The 14,038-nt window shown below is 23.5% G+C and overlaps 3 protein-coding genes across 3 annotated transcripts; 1 reads left to right on the top strand and 2 right to left on the bottom strand.

Moving 5' to 3' along the window:
- Positions 1 to 571: 571 nt before the first annotated feature.
- On the bottom strand, positions 572 to 1,084 carry Phum_PHUM392800 (uncharacterized protein; the record flags this gene model as incomplete). The annotated part of the gene is made up of 2 exons (XM_002428561.1): positions 572 to 588; positions 895 to 1,084. The coding sequence occupies 2 exons, from the start codon at positions 1,082 to 1,084 to the stop codon at positions 572 to 574; spliced, it is 207 nt and encodes a 68-aa protein (XP_002428606.1).
- Positions 1,085 to 2,753: 1,669 nt separating this feature from the next.
- On the bottom strand, positions 2,754 to 10,727 carry Phum_PHUM392810 (carboxypeptidase D precursor, putative; the record flags this gene model as incomplete). Its single annotated transcript, XM_002428562.1, has 18 exons — positions 2,754 to 2,851; positions 3,025 to 3,111; positions 3,215 to 3,425; positions 3,501 to 3,755; positions 3,845 to 4,028; positions 4,167 to 4,303; positions 4,467 to 4,646; positions 4,744 to 5,020; positions 5,102 to 5,268; positions 5,351 to 5,593; positions 5,682 to 5,968; positions 6,088 to 6,279; positions 6,357 to 6,587; positions 6,931 to 7,167; positions 7,243 to 7,404; positions 8,723 to 8,898; positions 9,629 to 9,861; positions 10,278 to 10,727. The coding sequence occupies 18 exons, from the start codon at positions 10,725 to 10,727 to the stop codon at positions 2,754 to 2,756; spliced, it is 3,807 nt and encodes a 1,268-aa protein (XP_002428607.1).
- A 423-nt stretch (positions 10,728 to 11,150) lies between these two features.
- Phum_PHUM392820 (protein NipSnap, putative) lies at positions 11,151 to 13,546 on the top strand (the record flags this gene model as incomplete). The annotated part of the gene is made up of 5 exons (XM_002428563.1): positions 11,151 to 11,173; positions 11,199 to 11,372; positions 12,332 to 12,497; positions 13,005 to 13,272; positions 13,398 to 13,546. 5 exons carry the CDS (start codon positions 11,151 to 11,153, stop codon positions 13,544 to 13,546), a joined length of 780 nt encoding a protein of 259 aa, XP_002428608.1.
- Between the last annotated feature and the right edge of the window lie 492 nt (positions 13,547 to 14,038).

Genomic DNA, 14,038 nt, shown 5'->3' on the forward strand with positions numbered 1-14,038 from the left:
ATTTTAATAACTTCTTACAAATTCAAGCTATTTTAAACTAATAAAGTAAATATTTGACAGAGTATATACTTAACAATTTTACAAAAAGGAAAGTATTAGATAAATAATTATATTTATTTTGTTATTAAACATTTTGATTAATACAATAATTATTATAATTACATCACAGACAGAAATTAAAAAAAATTTTTTTTTTTTTATTACTTCTTTATATGCACAGCATATTTCAAAAACTTTTAAATTTATTGAAATTTAATTTAAATTTCAATAAATAAGAAATTTTTATTTTAATTATTTATAATTAAAAACTTATGAGTAGAAGTAATTTATTAATATATAAATTCTAAATATGCGTAAAAAATTATAACAGATGAAAAACAAATCAAATTGTATTTTTAAACCTGTCAATTTGTAGTAGTGTAATAATAATAATTATTATTATTATTATAAAAAATAATATCCTCAAAAATTTAAAAAAAAGTTTTATTCATTATTATGCCCTGAATAATTATATTTTTAAAACACTCACTCAAAATATGTCTTATAATTTATTCATAAATTAAATTGAATACTAAACTTCTTTGAGATCTAAAAATAAAATTTAAACAATTTTTCAAAATTCAACTACATGAATATTTTTTATTAAATACAAACCTTACCACTCTTGTTTTTATTATGAGACAACTTGTTATGTTTCTGTTTTTTTGATGAATTCGGCAAAAAGTCTCCTAAAGTTCTTACTCCATTTTTCCACAATGGTGATGGTCCAGGTTCTAAAAAACAATATTATTATTATTATATGTACATTCATAAGTTATAAACAATTTAAAATTACAAATAATCAAATGTAATTTTTTAAATACTTTTTTTCTTTTGTTTTATAGTAAAACTCACCATCAGTTATTTTAAAAAATACATGATTAGAAGTTATATGTTGTGTTTTATATTTAAGCATAACATATTTTTCACAAGACAAACATTTTTCTGTTCTTGATCCACAATAATCTTCATGTTCGTTAATTTCAGTGACAACTACATCAATATCACAAATGCTACACTTAACTTTTCCTTTAAATAAATTCATATAAATTAACATTAAAATCAAATTAGTTATTATGCATACACACTAACTAATATTATTATTATTTGTACATGTAACTTACTAAATAAACATTCATTTAACAAATGATAATTTAAATAATATTTTTCAATTTGTGCACAACATTTATCACATTTAATTATTTTATGTTCATTATCATCATGTTCAGTTTTTTTCACTTAGTTTAACAATTAATTTACATTTTAAACAACAATAAAAAAATCTTTGACAATGTATTGAATGTGTTAAATAATTATCCGTCAAAATATTTGATTTGCTGAAAGAGAAGTCAAATAAATATAGTTATATGTTAATAAAAATAATAACAATAAATGGCAAGTTTTTTTTTTTTTAAAAGTGAAATTATGTACTTCTTAACAGTTTTTATAAGACGTCGGTAAATACGTCAAACCTATGAAATAAGTTTTAAATTCGGTAAAATTTTAATAAAAAAAAAAAAATTACAATTAATCTAATTATCTTACCAATGCATACATTGTTTTGTTGTTTCTAACTCATTCATTTCAAACTCACATTAATGCTTCTATATGTAAAAAAAAAAAATATTTTAAAATAAAATTAATTAACAATAGGTTTAAAATTTAATTTTCATAACAACAACAACTGTTTTATTTTTAATGTATCAATAATTTGTTGTTTTTACATTTAAACCTAAGGCCCAAATAAAATTAAATTCAAACATTTTCTAATTTATTATTCTTTAGTGTTTAAAAAATTTTTTAAATTTGTTGATTATTAATAATGAAAAGCATTTTATTAGGAATCTTAATTTTTTTTTTGATTAATTTTTAAAATTTAAAATCTTTTAAATCGAAATTAAAAAATGAAAATTAATATTGAATACGTGTTTTAAAAATAATTTTTAAAATGATTTATAGTGAACAACTCAATATATGATATTTATTTAATTAAAAAATCATTAAGTATTAAAAAATAAATAAGATTAAAATACAAAAATGTTTTATTAAAATAATTTTTTACAATTAAGAATATGTTTCTTGCGTAACTGACAAAAAAATGTTCTAAAAATAGATCGTAAAAAAAAAAAATAAAAATAAAAAATTTATTCGTTTTTTTTTTTTTTTTAAATGGTAATAAGACGTAGAGGCATTTTATCGCGATTTCTCTAATTTTACGCTAAAAATTATTCTGAAATTTGTTTCGAAATTTTCTACAGGTTTTCATATAAAAATATAAACAACTTTTACCTGCTTAAAAAAAAAGTGTCGAAAAGATAAAATAGAAAATACTTACTAGAAAATGGCGCCAAAACTTCGTTTTATACATCCGGAAGTCCAATGAGTTTTTAAAATTAAAAAAAATGCGAGCTGAAAAAAATAAAATTTTCCATCATGATATTTATAACGTTCGAAAATAATTTTTACAAATATATTCAACCGTTTTTTATTTAAAATTTAAAAATAATATTTAATCGTATAATAAATTTATAAATAAAGGAAACGGAAGCGGACTCAAATAACATTGACATAATCATTCAATAATGAAAATTAATAAATTATGATTTAATTAAAAATGAATTATTACAAAACAATTGTACATCATAAGTTTTATATCTAAACTTAGTCGTCAATACGTATAAAAATATAAATAAAAATAAATAAAAAAAAAAAATCTATGAATTTACATTGACATCAAACAATATGTCTTCCTCTTCTGAAGAATTTTCCGTCTCATTATCGTAGTCTTCATCGTAATACGGCATTGAAGAGCCTTTAATTTAAAAAAAAAACGACAATCATTTTAATTTTTATTGCAAATAATTAAATAAAATGAAAACAAAAGTAAAAATTTGTTTTTTTTTTTTTTTTTACCAGATGATGGCTTTGTAAATCTAACAGTTTCGGAATCGTTAAAAGATGTTGATTCGGGTAAAAATGTAAAACGAAATTCGGAACGATGTCGTTTAAAATGTTTTTCACAGAATACTATTGTTCCGATTATTAAACAAAATAATAAAAATGTCAACCAACCTAAAATAAAAAAAAAATAAGAGTAGGGACAAGGAATAAATGCTTAAAAACTCTGACAAGTAACATGAAGACTCGTCGATAATAATATTGATAATTTACTTACTAATTAACATAATAAATGCTATACGAGGCATACCCCATATTTGGGAGTCTCCCTCTTGATTTTTGTACAAATTATTTGAATTATAAAAATTATCCTGTTTTCCGTCGGGATTTTTTCCTTTGTTCAAATATAAAGTAACCACGCTTCGAAATATAACATTTTCTTCAACCTTGACCGACAAAGTCTTTCTTTCGTATCCCTGTGCAAAAACCTGGATACGTTTCCATAATAATTAATAAATTCTTAATTAAATTTAATTATAAATTACGTGAGTATTTATACTAACCTCGATAAAATATTTTCCCGGCGGAACCAAAGCTTTGAAAAAAGCAAAATTAAAAGTAACATTTTTTATTTTTTCAAAAACGTCCACGTGTATTTGCGCGTGACGAATGGGATCCATTTTTTCATCCACCACCTGTATAATTATACCCTGATTACCTACTTTTACAAAATTTATTAAACTCTTAAGATTTTCTCTCCATATATTTGTTAATTTTAATGGTAACGGTTGCATGCAACAGCTAACGTGAGCAGATACCTGAAAATAAAAAATATTAAAATTGTTTTTTTTTTTTTTAAAGATGATTAAATAATAATAATAATAATAATAATAAAAACAATACTTACGAACGGTACTCCAGATTCTCTATATAAAACTTCGAAAACATTTTTTTTTTTAGAATTTGATACGTGTGAACATTTTTCATCATCATAATCGATATTTTGAAGTCTGTCATTTTTTTCATAAAAACGAAGGGAATAACTTTGAAATATTTTCTGAGTTGATTCTTTAACCCCTAACGTTGGAAAACTGAAAAATTTTATGTAATTTATATTAAAAAGAAAACTTTTTTAAATAACCATATTAATTACAATCTTCTATTTGTTCAAAAAACAAAAAAAAAAAAAAACATGGCGGGAAAAAGGTAACAAATGATATTAATCTCACTTTAAATAAAATCCACCACCTCTAACACTTAATCCAACATCAAAATTTTTTATTTCGAATAAAGATTTTAAAAATTGAATATATTCCAAATGTGAATATTCCATTAAATTATGATTCTCATCATTGCATTCTTTTTCCTTTGTAAATTCAAAATTTGAATCCGCCTAAAAAGTTAAAATTAAAAGTAATTTAATTATAATATTCTCATAAGTTCAGTAATAAAGTTCAAAATTCTATTTTTAACGGTTTTAACGAAAAAAAAAAATAATAATAATAATCCTTTGAATTTTTTTTACTCACGCTAAGAAGTATATGAAGTACAGATTTTTGCAAAATTTCAATCGTTTCCGTATCTTTAGATTTATGACCATATACTAAATGTCTTGCAAATCTAATTAAAATTTCTCTTCCTACTGATTCACTTGTATATAAATCTCCTAAGAGGACGATATGAAATTTTTCTTCTTCGGGAGAACCGATCTGCATAAATAATTAATTATTGGTATCTTTTATTTTAAACTAATTTAAATCACGGGTCGAAATTTTTATATTTTTAATAATAAATATATTTACTTACCTCATGAGTAATTTTCAAATGATGTAAAATTTTATTGTCCATTTTATTGTAAGAGAAAAGTTCCGTACAAGAAGAATCGAGCAATTCTAAAAATTGTAACTCCCGAAACAAATCTTCCGGTTTTAAATATTTTTCTTGTAAAGGAGAAACGTTTTGACTGATATCAAAATCTTCTGCGTATGACCACTCCTTAGGATCGTCTCTTACCATTGTGAAGTTTACAGATATTCCTGTATTTGTATCGGGAATAGAAATAGTTTCCGTTAACTTCTCGTACCTGTAAAAGAAAAAAAAAACATTATTAAACTACTCTAATAAAACATTTTTAAAAATGAAATGTATAAAATAAAAAATATACCCGGGAGCAGTTACAGTGATGTTGTATGTGCCAGGCGCAAGTAGCCGCCAATAGTCGCCATCTTTTGCTGAAGTTGTTTTATGAGAAATACCAGATATTGTCAAAATTGCTTTATGAATTGGATTACCTTCAGAACTTCTTATAAATCCGTGAACGCCTCTGTTAACCTAAAATCAAAATAAATGAATCATTTTTAATTTTATAATTTTTATTAGAATGTAGTTTAAAAATATACATTAATATAAATACCTGTTCCATAAATGCAATCAAAGGAGCACGATTTTGAATCCAGAATTTTGATAATTCAGTATGATTGGGATATTTAAAACATCCTACTTCTATTGTCAATTCAAAACAATTAGAATGAATATAATTATAATCTTGCATGCCTCCTTTTACCAAATACCAATTAGCTCCATTAGTTATTCCTCCTTTAAAAGCTTCCTTTGGATATCTCGGACACGCTTTACCTAGATGCATAGTCGGATGAGACTAGAATACAACATTTTTACATAAAAAAAAAAAAAAAGACTTTAATACTTAAAAATCTTCCAATAATTTTTCTTAAATATTCACTTACGTTTGAATAAACCCGTGCCAACAGTTGGAAAACATCATTATCAGGAGAAAAATTAGGACCCTTTCTTTTCCCTTTCGGTACATCATCAAAAGGATAATTTGAAACTAAACCTCCTCCGTGTAAGTTTGCAGAAAGTACAAAAGGTAAAGAATGAATCCATTTAATAACTGCAGCAGTTTCTGGTTGAGTTTTTTCATTTTCTTTAGTCGTACCATATTGATCGGGAAAATTTCTATTTAAATCGTAATTGTTGGCATTTCTTCGACCAATTAAACCGTCTTCGTCTCCTAATTATAAAATGTGAAACAATAAAATAAATACTTAAATTAAGACCAATTAGCGAGAGTAATTTTCTTTTAGGCATAATTAGGCATTTAGTAGCGATAATAAGTTTTAAACAAATTACCTTCATGTGCTCTTTCGAAACCATCAGGATTCATGGAGGGCATCAAATGGATTCTTGTATTATTAACGATTCGTGTAATTCTTTCGTCTTTTAAATAATTTTCGCATAAATATTTTGCCAATAAAATCAAAAGCTCTCGTCCAACAGCTTCATTTCCATGCATATTAGCGATATATTTAAATTCCGGTTCTCCTAAATATTAATATCAATTGCTGAATACACAAAGTAATTTATTTAAAGTCCTTTAAAGTAAATAAAAATTTATTAACCTGGTTCGTGGATTCTAGGTTGATCTGATATTGTTAATACGTATAATTCTCGACCTTCTACACTTTGTCCTATGCTGTACAAATAAGTTATTTTTGGATACATTTTACATAATAATTTTAATTCATATTCCAAAGCTTCATAATTGTGGTATTCAAATACAGGAGGAATTAAAAACCCAAAGAGGTCTGCAGAGGATGGATGAACAACTTTTTTAATTGAATGTGATAGTTCTAAAAATTTCAACAAATTATTTTTATAAATTTCAAATATTTTTAGTATTTAAAATATAATATATATTCCAAGTTCCTTCAACTGTTAAAAAAAAAATTATTAAAAAAAAAGATGCTATTATTTTAATCTAATAATAATTTTAAAAAAAAAACTTTCAAAAACCTAAATTGCCAGGAATTTTATAAACGATTATAAAAATATAATATAACGATTATGAAATACTAATATTTTTATATTTATATTTTTAAAAAAATGAATAACAAGTGATATCAAAAGAAAAATAAACAATATTTTGAGAAGCAAATTTAGTTGTAAAAAAATAAACTTTTGAATATTACTTACCATCATCTGGTTTTCTGTAAAGTGTAAAATTAACGATAGTTGGCTTATCGGACTCTACATTTACTACTTTTGGGTCACTGGGACGATATCCTCGAGCATCGGCTGCAACTTCATATTTTCCAGGTACTAAAAGACGCCAAAATTCTCCCCTTCCGGTACTTACAACAGTATGATTTAAATTTTTAACAATAATTCGAGCTCCTTCAATTGGTTTTTGATCTTCGTCTAAAACTACACCTAAAATAATAAGACATACTTTAATATATTTTAAAAACAAACAAACTGAATATTGTGGGAAAACTATTGCTGTACCTTTAATCCCATTGTGAACCAATTCCATAAACGATATCAATGATTCCTTGTTTAAATTCCATTCATTTATTAATTCTGTCGAAAGTGGAAATTTACAGCAAGTTAATTCAAATGTAACTTCGAAGCAATTTGATCTAATATAATTAAAATCTTGCATTCCTCCTAAAAATAAACAAAATATTAACAAAATGAAATTTTTTTTTAAAAAAATCAAAAATCAAAACAATTATTAAATTTTAAAACAATTCCACTTTACATATTTAAATCTATGTTTTTATGAAAAAAAAAAAAAAAACAAAAAACATGAAAAATTTTATAAACGCATTTTCATTTATACAAATTCAATTTTATTTAATGTATTTTAGTAATTAGTTACAGAAAATAAAATTTTTTAAAAATACAATAAATTAATTAATTCATGCAAATATTACAACTGTTTTACTATTATTATTATTATTATTTTTTTTTTTTATAAATTGATTTTCTACACACATACAATTGATGACAATAAAGGTGAGGCTGAATATAAGACTTACCTACCTATTTTATTGCTTGAATGAAATATTTCTCATTTATAAAGGCAATGCTTCAAGTGTCATTTAAATTCCTGAAAATTGTCAAATAAACGTCAGAATGTCATGAAATAAAAAAAAAATTTTTTTTTAATTATTACTTGTTTGTCAGTAGCATCACCATTTAAAAAATATTTTATTAAACTTTGCTTGAATTTTTTTTATTTTTAACAGTCAACTATCTAACTCTTGTGAATGTATTTAAACTTCATCTCCTTATAAATTAATTTTTACTAAACTATTAAAAATATCGTCCTCTAATTAGAAAAAAAAAAAAAAATTTTCATGGAATAATTAAATTAATAAAATTTAAAATTATAACATTTATAAACAAAAAAAAAGTTGTTAGCTACAGATTAAAAAATTGAAGTTCAATATTATTATTAATAAGTTTTTTTTTTTTGCAAAAGGAAAAAAACATTTAAAACAAATAATAAAAATTTCCCGACTGATTTTCAGGTTTTCAACACAAAATCATACATTTTGTAGTATAAGAAGAAAATGGTTCCTGATATATATCGGTATAGTAAAGTGATGTGATAGTTATTGATGAGTCTTGAATGCTTTTTTGCTATTTAAAAAATGACAGAAATATTTGATTTTACATAATAAAAAAGCTAGAGCTGAAGAATTAATAAAATGTTTAGTAAAAAAAATTTTTTTTTTCTTTTAAAGTTTAAGCATTATTTTTTTCCACACAAATAAAAAATCCCTTTTGGTTAGTTATTTTAATGTGTTTTGCTTAGCATTAAAGTAAGAAAAAAGTAAAATTGTTTTCCAATTGAAAATACTTTTCCCTTACTTAAAGTGCAAGTATCCTTCTAACCATTTAATTTCAGAAGTTCATTGGGAATAAAAATTAATCCTTAATCAAAGTATTTTAAAAAATAATTCTCAAGAATACAAACCAGAAACAAAATACCAATAAGCTCCATTTGTAATTCCCTCAGGAAAACGTTTTACTCCAGAACAGTAAGCACCCTTTGACATAACAGAATTGTGTCTTGCATATTCCTTGGCTGCAAATAAAAACCATTGATTATCTGCTGTAAGACTTTTTTGACAACAGCTTATATTAGTGTACCTAAAAAAAAAGCATAAAAATTATGTGGGAAGGGAAGATGTAAAATATTTTATTAAATAAAAAAAATTCAAATCAAACTTATTATTTTAAAAAATTTTCATTGTTTTTAAAATTTAATTATAAAATTATTATTGTTATAACATTTGATATTTAAACCTGTAGGTTTGTTTGAATTGAACTTTTTTTGGTATTTCTGAATAAGAAATCACAAACGATTTTTAGTAAAAGAAAATGTTTAAAAAGTCAATCCTTGAAATGAAGAAAATATGCAAAAGTTTAAAGTTTAAAATCAGTATAAAAAAATCACCTCAAGTCCTTATATGCCTTTTTTAATTTTTATAAACAAAATGTCAATAATAATTTTTAAAATGAAAAAAACATAAATTTTAATAAAATTCATTTTTCATTAGATCTATAGATCAATAGGGTATAACCTTTTGACATTAGTGAAAATGCCATTCACTAAACTGGCCAAAAAAAAAAAAGAGTAAAAGCAAAAATACCTAATAAAATATTTTGCAACATTTTTAAAATAAATGTAAATGTTTTTTACATGGCAAATATTTTATGTTCTTTGAAAGTAAAAAAAAACATTACACTTAAAACAAAGTAAAGATAAAAAATATTTTAAAATTAAGAACAAGATACCATTTATCATGAAAAATATAAAAAAAAATTATTTATTATAGTTAAACATGACATGTACAAAAAACATTATTTAAAAACTTACGGAGCATTATCAAATGGATAACTAGCAACTACAGCACCACCATGTAAATTCCCAGACAGTACAAAAGGATTTTGAACAATCCATTTCATCATGGCCAAGGTTTCTGGTTGATATTTTCTTATTGATGGTCTTTTAAAAATATAGTCAAACTGATCAGGGAAATCCCTATTAAGATCAATTCCATTAGCATTTGTTCGTCCCACAAAGCCAGGCAAAGAGTCACAATTTCCTTCCTGAAAAATATATCTGAACATATATTATATTCTTTTACATATTAAAAATTTAACAATTATAAACTGATTTATAAATTTAGAAAAAATTTTAAAACTTTATTGCAACTGTCAAAGATAAATATAACAGATATTCATAAAGTCAAAATTAGCATATGTTTTTCATTTCACTTAATATTTAATTTTTAATTATAATCTTTTTCAAAATTCAATTAATCAATTTATATGCATAAATTTCATATGTAAAAATTGAATTTATATATTTAAAATTTTCAATAAATATTAAAACCATTTTAAACAGTAAACAACAGTTTTTAAAAAAAATTACATACTTAATTCTTAAAATTTTATAAATATTAAAGTTTTTAATTTTGATTTAAAAAAGTGTTTTTCCTTTTTTAATTTAAAATTTATTGTACCTGAGAATTTTCAAATCCATCAGGATTAACAGACGGCATTAAAAATATATTAGTTTCGTTCATTAATTTAGTAATTCTCGAATCTTTCCCATAATTTTCGACTAAATAATCTAGTAAAAATACCAACAATTGTCGACCCACAGCTTCATCTCCGTGCATGTTAGCAACATATTTAAACATGGGCTTTAGAAGAGACCGATTTTCGGCGTCTGTGTTTATCTCAACAACCCATAAATTTCGATTTTGAACTGACTTTCCAACACTATGTAATTTAATTATATTTGAATATTTTTCACTCATATAGTGCAAATAATCAGTTAACTGTTCATAATTAAAGTATGACTCTTTAAAAAGCTTTTTTCTTTCATCTTCTTTAGAAAAAATTGAACGAGTATTATGCAAAACGACCAAAAAAATAATTGTTTGAAAGAATAAACACCATCTCTTCATTATTATAAATGTCACTTAACTGTAAACTGTCACTTATAAAAAAAAAAAAAAAAAAAAAAAACTTTAGTGTTTGAAAACATTCGCGTTTAAAACCCAAAGTTTGTTTTATTTATTGTGTTCATTTCATTACAACTGGCGTGAAAGTTTCTATCTGAGAAGTTTCCAGAACTGTTACAACAAAATAATGCTGGGAAAAGCACGAATATTTTCTTATCTAAATTATTCGATGAATTATTATTATGCAAGGTAGTAGATGCAGTATTAGGCCTGCAATTAGCCGAATTTTTATTTTAGAAGCAATTTATCAGCCGAATTTTTACTTGTCATGTTTTTTACGTGTAAGTGTTGAGGTACAGTACGGAAAGCATTTAATTTTCTCTGTAGCAGTGTCATCCGTAAAATCTCTGGGAGAGCTTATTCCTCATGAAAGATAATTTTCTAGTCGGGTTAAAAAAATTTCAGGTTTATTAGTTCAACTTCTATGAGTTTAGACTTAACGGACCGATGGTTGAACAAATTGTCAGTTCGCCGCATTGAACCTTCAAAGGAATCGCATTCTAGAATGTTATCTGATAAGGGCATCGTTTATGAACTTCAGACCCACAACATTAAACCGGATAGTGTTGATAAATATTTAAAAAATTTGTAAGTAACAAAATGAAATTTTTCCAAATTTTTTATAAAGCTATGTTTTAAAATATTGTTCTCAAACACTAATTATGTCAGTAAAATATTGTTCTATGTTATAATCATGTCACAAAAAATGAATGAAGCTGAAAATGATTTCATTTAATAATTATAACATGATGCCCCCTAACTTGTATTGGTCCTAAACTACGATATGATAAAATTATACAAAAATTCAAAAATTTTCTAAAAACATTTTAATGTCAAAACTTTTGTTTTAATAAGAACTACATTTAGTTTTTGCTATATAATGTACAGTATAATTACTGGAAGTACCTAAAATTTAAAATTAGATAATTAAATTTTATAGATATTAAATCAAATCTGAAAGAAAAAAAAAACAACTAAATTTTTAATGAAACTAATTCCAAATGTTTTTTTTTTTTTTTTTGAAATATTGAAAATCAAACAATTTAAGACAAATATTAGCTTTTGAATCAAACTTCCATTTTTTTCAAAGAGTTTTTGGAATGACTTTATCATTAATAACAAATATTAATTTTTTTTTTGTCAATGTCTTCGAGTGTCCTTTAAAAAGTTTTTTTGTTAATAATGTCCATACATACCTCTTGTTTGTGTGTTTAAGTAGCAGAAACACATTGAAGTTGAATTTTTGATTATCTGTAAAAAAATATATATAACACATCAATTTTAAAATAGAATATCCTTTTTTTCATAAATAAAAATTTTGTGTACCCTTTTTTCGGTTTTCATCTTTGAATATAAATCAAGTTTTTTACATTTGAACAAGAAAAACAACAATATGAACATATAAAGAATTGTATAAATGTTTACAAAAGATTTTAAAAAATTAAATTTTTTTATTTATTTAAAATTTGCAAGTTTTTTCCGTTGGATAATTCGATTAAATAACTGCAGTCATAAATTTTGCTGAAAAAAAACTTTTTTTTTTTTAGCAAAGAAAATGTGGATTTAATACATTCTAAATCAAATTTAAAACTACAACTTGTTGGTTCTTGGATGGTTCTTGTAGGAGATATGGATCAAGCTTTGCATTTGTGGATGTACAAAGGTGGATACTCTGAAATAGACAACGCTCAAAAAGTTTTACCATTAGACCAGGTACCAAAACAAAAAAAATTTGTTTTTTTTTTTTTAATGCCTCACCTTTTGTACTCCCAATGAAATCACGTTGACTTCCTTAATCATCTTTGATTATTTTTCAGAGCTTTAACATTTTTTTGAAACCTAAAAAAAAAAAAAAAATTAGGTCCCTGTTTGAACTTGAACCTGAACATTACGGTTTGTTTCCTAAATTTTAAAAATTTTTTAGTTAGTTTTACTTCCTATTTATTAATTAAAAAAAAAAAAAAAAAAGTTTAAATGTTATTTAATTATTTAAAAATTTTATCTTTTTTTTTTTTAAACATTTATAATTATTTAAAAATCCTCCTAATAAATAATAAATTTGTTTCATAGTTTTTTATAACGTCTCTTATCTAATATCCTAATCAATCATAACATTTAAACTTTCAACCATCAAAATTAATTTTTTTTTATACTTAAAAGTATTTTAAATATGTTTACTAAAATAAATTAACTAAAAATGAACTTTTTTTTTATAATTAGGACTATGTAAGACTGCAAAAAGAAAGAGGAATATTTTTAAGAGCGAGACATCTTCAATATCTATTGAAATTTAGTTATTGGCCGGAAATAGAAAGTCGTACAGGTGATAACTTATACGAAATCAGGAGCTACTCTTTGAAGCCAGGTACCATGATTGAATGGGGTAATAATTGGGCAAGAGGAATCAATTTTAGAAGAAATTGCGATGAAGCTTTTGCCGGTTTTTTTTCACAAATCGGAAGGCTGTATAACGTTCATCATATTTGGTGTAAGTTGAAATTTACTTCCGGTTCCTATGACGGTTGAAGTACGTCAGATCACCTGTTTATAAAAAAAAAAAAATGATTAAAGATTTTTTTTTGTTACATTGAAATATTTATTATTTTTTTCCAGGTTACAAAGATTTTCAATCGAGAACTGATACAAGAGATAATGCTTGGAGATCACCTGGTTGGGATGAATGTGTTGCTTATACGGTGCCATTAATACGAGAAATGCAAAGCAGAATTTTACATCCAACTGAATTTTCTCCTACAAAATGATAACATCTCATTATAAAATTTGAAAAGAAAAAAAATTTTGGCAAAGGAAAATTTATTTAGTATGATTTAAGTTATAAGATAGAGCCAAACAGTAATAATACATTAAAAATAAAAATTTTTATATTTTTATACATCATTATACTATATATTTTTGGTTTTTTGTTTATAATCAAAGTATTCGTTATTGAAAATATATTAAAATTGGCGCGCAAAGGTTGAGGTTTTTATTAATAATTTTTTTTTTGTTAAATAAAAATCTGTTATATCTAAATAATTTATATAAGATAATTTTCATAAAAATATTTTTGTAAACTACTCGAATTTATATTAGTAACAACATTAAAATAATATACACAAATTTATGAAAATGTTTTTTTTTTTTTTTACTTTTTTTTGACTAATAATAATTATTATTATTATTAATAAAATGATTAAGAATTATGAGTCATTTCAAAAAAACTCATTTTTTTGAAATATTTTGTTGGATTATTA

Source organism: Pediculus humanus, genomic scaffold, assembly GCF_000006295.1.
Source record: "Pediculus humanus corporis 1103172107879 genomic scaffold, whole genome shotgun sequence".
NCBI classification, from domain to species: Eukaryota; Metazoa; Arthropoda; class Insecta; order Psocodea; family Pediculidae; genus Pediculus; species Pediculus humanus.